General features: G+C 35.0%; 1 protein-coding gene across 3 annotated transcripts in view; it reads right to left on the bottom strand.

Annotated features, from left to right (window-relative positions):
* Positions 1-302: 302 nt before the first annotated feature.
* LOC130901210 (filamin-A) overlaps positions 303-8,054 on the bottom strand; it is an 89,101-nt gene continuing 81,349 nt past the window's right edge. For all 3 annotated transcript variants that reach the window (XM_057812404.1, XM_057812405.1, XM_057812406.1), the window contains 6 exons: positions 7,597-7,929; positions 7,134-7,536; positions 6,209-6,411; positions 5,787-6,068; positions 3,218-3,397; positions 303-901 (listed from right to left, as the gene is read on the bottom strand). In XM_057812404.1, the coding sequence (XP_057668387.1) occupies positions 770-901; positions 3,218-3,397; positions 5,787-6,068; positions 6,209-6,411; positions 7,134-7,536; positions 7,597-7,929 (1,533 nt within the window). In that variant the 3' untranslated portion in view covers positions 303-769. The remainder of the gene's footprint in view (positions 902-3,217; positions 3,398-5,786; positions 6,069-6,208; positions 6,412-7,133; positions 7,537-7,596; positions 7,930-8,054) is intronic.

Genomic DNA, 8,054 nt, shown 5'->3' with positions numbered 1-8,054 from the left:
AAATACATCAATTCACGGTAAAATTATTTAAATAAGGGACCGTGAGAGAAATTTTCATTAGAGAATTCTGGTGTGAAGGAAATTATAGCGAGTTTTCCCGGGTTAAGACACCTTCTACATCAATGAACGAACTTATTTTTAAGATTTACACGCGGCTAGAAAGCAAATATTAAGGATTTTTCGCTTTCCTATTTACGATTGTAAGATCAAGTTACCACCCACTATAGGGTGTTTTATTTTTAATAATGTCCAGCTACGTGAAACACTTTTTACTTCTCGGATAAGGAAAATAAAACTACAAATTTATTTTTTGTAACAGTTTATTAAAATCGAGTAAATATATAATTTCAAAAATCATCAGTAGATATTAGTAAATACTTAGACTAAATATTTTACTTTCGCAAAAATGAACAAATAACTGACTATGGGTCGTATCGTTGACATATTTTCTTGATTACTGCTAATAGTCTCTGAACCACGTGATGATACAATAATTGGAGATGTATAGGATTTTTTGACTTATATATCTTCCACATCAATTCATTTATTTATACTTTTCATACTAAAGTATCCAAATCAATTCTTGCCGATTAATTTCAACACTTATTTCGCTTATGCAACAAATGTTTTTATATTTCTGTTTTGTACTATTGACAAATGATCTTGTATAAAATAGAGAATCATTTAAGTTTCTGCCATCATACTGATCGGAATTAAGTATAATAAATAGTAAATTTCAAAGAAATATCGATGCATCATTTTATAAATCTCATAATGTACTAATATATCGTCTCAGTTCTTCTTGCGTATCGAAAATCATGACATGAAACGGTGAACCTGGTACTAATTCCCCTGCCCATTTCACTTCAACTCTGTAATCTCCTGGTTCGGTTGGATCATACTAGAAACAAAAAATATATGTTGGGTTCATACTTATACCACGAAATTGTTTGTGTCATAATGATGTACAGATGTATTTATCTATACGAGGGTTGTTACTTAAGTTTTGAGATATAGCCGATGTGAATATGTCAAATCTGCCATTGCCATCATAAACTTTGACATTTTTAATGCTGAATGTACTCAGAACATGTTGTCATACGAGTGCTATTTGAGTTGTTTTCGACAGCAGTATGCCGATCAACTCGCTTCTACTAATTTCGCTGGTTTTTCGAATTCTACAGGATAATTTTCGTGAAAGTCATCCTAAATCGGCGGTTGTACCAAAAAACATCGATACTGTGCGTAAACTGGTATTCCAAAATTGTAATGTGACATACCGTGAGATTGAAGCATACTTGGGCATTAGTTCAACTCGCATACATTCAATATTGCATGAAAATTTGGCTGTCAAAAAGATTTGATTGATACCGCATAATTTGACAATCGCTCAAAAAAATCTCTTGTGGATTGGTGCAAAGAAATACTGAAAAAATCCAATCGCGGTGCTTCAGAGACGTCTATAAGATCATGACAGGCAACGAATCATGATTCTGTGCATATGATCCTGAAAATAAACAACAATCGATTGTAAGAGTCTTTCAAAACAACCAAATCCAACAAAAGTTGTTCGCGCACCTAGAACTTTTAAGAAAATGGTCGCGAATAACTGAATATATTGCCTCGAATCATTCTCCACCACGACAATGCAAGCTCTCACAGATCAGCTCAAATAAAAACGTTTTTGAACGTCATCCAACGTACAGTTCTTGTTTGGCACTCTCTCATTTCCGCGCATCACAAATAAATTGTGAGGTTAATGTGGTTGATATCACATGTTTTGGAGCTACCTCAATTGGTTCAAAAGTATGCAAAAGTATAATGAATATTTTGAAAAACAATAAAGCCATATTCAATTATGAATATTTGTCTATCTCAAAACTTAGTAGCAGCCCTCGTATATATAAAAATGAAACCCTATCCACTTTGTTGACGTTAATTCTTTTATATTATGTTTGTTATAATCAGGAGAAAGTTCTTTTGAAAGGAAAAATTAAGAAAACTGCGCCAAAAATTAAAGAATAATTAACCACCATTAGCATCTTAGAAGATTAATAAAATTAGAAATGACAACGCCCAATAGCTCAACGCACGACGCATTTAATCGAGACTTTAGACCTTGACAACCAAGGCATAAAAAGAAACATATTTTTCTTAGATATCTCTGATGGAACTGGGAGAACGGTTTTAATATGAATAATATTTATTTTGGAAATAATTCCATCGCGAAGTGGCACCTGATTTATCAGGCATTGCAGCTACGTTATTGTAGGGAGGTAGAACCGCTCATACTGCACTCAAGTTGCCGTTTAACATGTAAATGAATGAAACACCAACTTGCAATCTTTGGAGAAATTCTACCATAGACAAAGTGTAGCAGCAGAGCAAATTAATAGTTTGAGATGAGTGCACGATGACACACAAAAAACCTTTGAAAATATTAGACCGCACGATGCAAGATTTATGAAAGAACAAATTTTTGCAATGTTGCAATGATTTTATTGGCAGGTAATTTTCGTCAGTAATATGCCTGCCGACGAATTTAACACTTGTTTACAGTCATCCATTTTATGAGTCGAAATGCAGAGCGACCAATCTAAAGAAGTTTTTTCTAAACAATTGCTTTATATTGGTAATGGAAAAATACCTGTTGACTTATCGGCTGGATCATAACACTTTACTAAACTTAGACCGAACTCGTCGAGAAGGTTTTTCAGAACATTGCTCAGAATTACAAAGATCATGTATGGTTGAACCAAAGAGTTATTTTGTTTACAACAAACGTTGATGTCTGATCAAAAATGAATTTTCTGACCAAGATGATGCTATCAACTATCCAAAGGAGCTTTCAAATTTGCCGGAATTGTCTGGATCAACTCTTCATAATCTCCAATTAAAAATTGGATAGGTGATCATTATGTTGGGAAGTATAAATCAACCACGTCTCTGTAATGGCACCCAAATTGTGTTGCTTGAGTTGAAGGAATTAATGAATAACGTCATCGAAGCCACAATTTTGAAAGAAAAATACAAAGGCGAAGACGGCTAGCATTTGAAATGTCGATAAATAAATCTCAATTGCAGTCGCTAAGTGTTTGTGGCATCAATCTTGAAAGTCCATGTTTATCACATGGCTGGTTATATGTCGGAATACCAACAAAACAAAAAAAACAATAATAATATTTACAGGATAACGTCTGTATGGTGTTATACTTACTTTGCACAATATTGTCCTATCCTTTTGACTCTCCCTTTGCATTTCTACTCTGAAAGCCCCTTTCGGACCTCTAACTCTTACTGTTAGCTGACCTGCTCCTGCGCCTCTAGTATCACAGATGAACCTGGATTGGAAGGTCGCCAGTACACCGTGTTCTATACCAGGTCCATACACTCGTACCTATTTAACAGAAAAATAATAATTTTAATACTAATTTTTACGGTTGTAGAAAATCAAGATTTATAGCCGTGACCACACTATTAGAATCAAATATCGAACACTTTTGATTACACTAAGCAGCTTAGGTTCCTGAAGAGGATAATTTGGTTATCGAAACGCGTTTTAGATTGTGTGAGTATGCAGTACACTGTTAAGATCATTATTACTAACGCAACTTCAAATATGCGTTATTCGGAGAAAAAATGAGTCTTATTTTTTTTTAAATTGCTGATGACTACTGAAAATAGAGTTCAAAAAAGTTTCACCCATACTTAATAACCTCAAAATTAGTTTTTTCTCAACCTTAGTCATGAAAAATTAGCCCAGTAACATACCCATAATTTTCAAAACCAAATAACGAAGACGGTTTCAAGGAAGAGCAAAGTTAACAAAACTTTAGTTATAATGAGGAGTTTCTCGTGTAATACGAGGATGTCACGATATCTAGTTAGCCTAACGAACAATAACTTATTAGAAGTGTCAGTTAAAGTTTGACGTCAAAAAGTGAACCAGAGTTATGCAATTTATTAAAAGAAAAAAGATATTCCAAGTACCTGTATTTAAAAGGGTTAAAAGGTAAGCAGATTTACGAAGATATGCTTAATATCCTTGGTGATCAATGACCTTCGTATGCAACCTTGAAAAATTGGGCTGCGAGCTTCAAAAGAGGTAAATTTTTCATTGAAGACCAGTTTCCGTGTCTGTCCTCGAAAATATCGATGCAGTTCATGACATGATTTTATCAGATCGTCGAATTGGACTGAAACGGGTATCTGGAGCACTGAATATTTCATTCGAACGCGTCCAACATATAGTTCACGTCAATTTGGACATAGAAAAATTGCTGCAAAATAGATCCCCAAATGTTTGAATGTTGACTAAAAGCGTGCAAGGGTAGAAGCATCGCGTTCGATCTGTCCTCGATTTGAAAAAGATGTAGACTTCTTAAACCGAATTGTTATTATGGATGAGACTTGGGTACATATCTATGATCCAGAAACAAAGCAACAATCGATGGAATGGCGACACTCTGCTTCTCCAAGACGTAAGAAGTTTTGTGACCAAAAATCTGCTGGGAAAGTTCTTACTTCAGCTTTTTGAGATTGCCATGGAGGAATCATGATTGATTTTTTGAATAAGGATTGAACAATAACTGGAGATTACTATTCGACCACTGTACGGGAAAAAATTAAAGAAAAAAGACGCGGAAAGCTATCCAAGCTGTTTTGTTTTTGCAGGACAACGCCCCTGCACACAAATCTCATGTTGCCATGCAAAAAATTCGTGATTTAGGATTTGAATTACTAGAACAGACCCCTTATTCACCAGATTTAGCTCCGTTCAACTATAATCTCTTCCTCAACTGAAAAAAAGTTTAAAAGGTCGTAAATTTTATTCCAACGAGGAGATAATAAAAGCTGTGATACTCTGATTTGCAGAAGAAAGATTTTTTTGAAAGTCTAGAGACGTTGGAGGTTCGCTGTAATAAATGTATCCAATTAAGAGGAGAATATGTTGAGAAATAAAATATTTTGACATTGAAATTTTATTTGGTTCTACAGTAGGCTAAGAATTTTTCAATATATCCTCGTATGTCACAATCTGTCAGATAGATTAATATTAGTGAAAACTGCTCACTATGAACGAATGTTTGTATGTGAAAATTCTGCATTTTCAGTCTTTTTCTGTGTTTATAATGAATCATTAAAGATCTAGAAAGCTAACAAGTAATAGTATATTACACACCGAGGTGGAAATAATTCCATTACTGTCGATCAGATATAGTTAACCAAGACGCGAAGCCGGAAATTATTATAAACGTTGATGCCGACAGCTCTGATTCAGAATTCGACAGCGACTAGAGTAGAGACTCCATAAAAGCATATTACAAGTGCCAAGATAATATATTTTAGTACTGCCAGCATTAAGGAAGTGAGAAATTGGGAATAGTGCACATAAATCCTTGGTCCATCTGCAACAAGCTCTCGAGTCAACAGAGATAGAGACCAATTCAACAGAATTATCATGGAGGTAGGCTACGCTTGAATACAGACATAAATTAGGTTAATATCAATAAAGAACTCGCGATATTGATAATTTTTCGCAAAAATACATTCCCATAACCTTCTCTTCAACTCTGAGAATATAAAAAAGTATTTCTTGCAACTCATAGAAAAATCAAACAATTTCACACTAATCATCACAAATTCTTAGGAAACCAACTGCTATCGACTAAAACCTGTATTGTTTCGCGAATATATTAGAAAAAATACTCCAGTCTTGATACACCTTTTGTAATATATTCCTTATTAATTTTCATGGAAGGAATAATATAATAAACTGAGCTTACTTTTGTGGGATCTGGTGCTCCCGCAACTCTTAACGTGAAAGGTGATCCCGGAACGTGCTGCCCTGCATATTTGATTGTTAGAGCATGTTTACCAGCTTCTTGTGGCTTAACGTTCAATGTAAAAGTTGCATCTCCGTGATCGTACAATTCACAATAGGCTACTTTTCGAGGTCCCGTACAATGAGCTGTTAACTCTCCAGGACCTGCTCTTCTTGTGTCTATCCAAGATCTAATTTCACGACCTACCACACCCTGTCGAAGACCTTCTCCGGAACAAAGTACCTGAAAATGTGTAATATGTGAAAATAACAACAACAAATTAGTATAATTTCAATTAAATGTTCATTAAAACTTAATTTAATATTTGTGTTTTTTTGACCAATATTTATAAATATGATTAGAATACTATTTTTTCGTATTACCTTAGAGGCGTCCGCTCCTCCTTTAGCCTCTACTACCAGAGGACAACCTTTTACGGGTCTCCCAGCCCAAAGAACGGATAATAAGTAATTTCCAGGAACGTTAACGGTATAGGCTGCCTTCCAAATCTTGTCTCCTGCTAAACTGATCATAACTGGTACAGGTATATTGCTATCAGCTGCGTGGAGAGTTACTTCTGGGTTTCCTGAACATAAATTAGAATATAGTTAAGAAAGTGGATAGCAAAAAATTGAGCGTTCTACTATTTTTTGTGTTAAAAGGAAAATGAAAAGTTGCGATAGAAATTTTCTGTTGTAAATATGGAAACTTGTCGAAATAAGATGGATAGAATCATTTCAGTAATCTTTCCAACGATAAAGGGTAACCTAAAACTGCTTTAGCACATCAAAAAACATAATTTTTGTTATTGTTGGGATCTAGCATGTCAAAGTAATAGTTCTACTAATCAAACTATTATTTTGAAACTGTTGATGTTGATATGAAGGGTGGTCCAACCATAATAATAATTGTGAGTAACACCTCGGCGTCAATTTTTTGACCAACTTTATTTTGTATTTCTTTGTTCCAATTTTTATAATATTCAACTTGGAGAAGTACACGTATTTAAACATTTTGGTCAGGACGACGACCAAATATGGAAGAATTGTACGCATATTTTGCCAATTTGACTCTATAGGAGAAGTAAAAACAGGTGCGCTTGCTGACCCAGTTCGTTCTCGAAAAACATTACTGCTATTTGCGATAATGTGGCAAAAGAGCCTATTTTCATGTCATCTACTCGTTTCCTAATTTTTTGCCGGAGCACCTTGTACAAACTTTATCGCGAATCACTCTAATCAGATATTTAGATGAGTAGAGGCTTTTTTTTATTGATACGAAGTGATATAATTAATATAATGAACGTACCTATACTAGCTTTAGATCCATCAATTGTTAACACTGCAGGTTCCCCACACTGTGCATGTGCTAATCCTCTTCCCGTCAAAACCACCTGATCCCCAAGACAAACAATACTAGTCGGTGCATCTAATAAAGGAAAACTGCCGAATCTAATGTCAAATTCGTGTTCACCGGGACTAAGTCCTTCACCAGATAAATCGAACCGTATCCTGGAGTTCGATTTTTCTGGATTGATTTTTCTCCCAGCAATTTTACATTCTAAATTCCCGGGGCCTGCACTAGAAGTATCGAAAGCTAATTTTGCTGGGAGTTTAATACGTCCAGAATCATCTAAGTATTGATTCCAACCTCCTATCAATCTCACAGCTGATGGATCAACTATATTCGGTCTAAAAGGAGAACCAGGAAGCTGGAAAATGTGAAAAACTATATTAATAATATCTCATTATAATCGTATGTTGATACTTACATCGTTGGGTCCAATACTGATAACAATATCATAAGTTCCAACCCATTTAGGTACATAATGAACTTGATGTTCTCCCGGTTTGTGAGTTTGTATTTGCGCATCAATATTTCCTTCTACAGCTTCTACGGATACTTTCGGTTGTAAAACGCTGCTAACAGTAAAACTACAACGTTCACCAACTCTACCGATTTCTAATCCTTTTCCTACTGCTCTAGGCGGTGGTGTCGGTCCAACGGGACCTACTCCTAGCGCTAAAGGAGATCCTTTGAGTATAACACCTCCATACGTTACGGACACTTGATACAGACCTGCTAATGTAGGCAGAAACATTACCTGGAAAAACAATATGCCATAAGATGTTCATAAGATCTATCTTTTCAAAATTCTATTTTTCTATGAATTTCTTTGATATCGCTCAAATCTCTACGATACGAGGGTTGCTACTAAGTTTTCAGATA

Source organism: Diorhabda carinulata, chromosome X, assembly GCF_026250575.1.
Source record: "Diorhabda carinulata isolate Delta chromosome X, icDioCari1.1, whole genome shotgun sequence".
In the NCBI taxonomy this organism is placed as follows: domain Eukaryota; kingdom Metazoa; phylum Arthropoda; class Insecta; order Coleoptera; family Chrysomelidae; genus Diorhabda; species Diorhabda carinulata.
The sequence above is the reverse complement of the archived record's forward strand: the minus strand, read 5'-3'. Positions and strand labels throughout refer to the sequence as shown.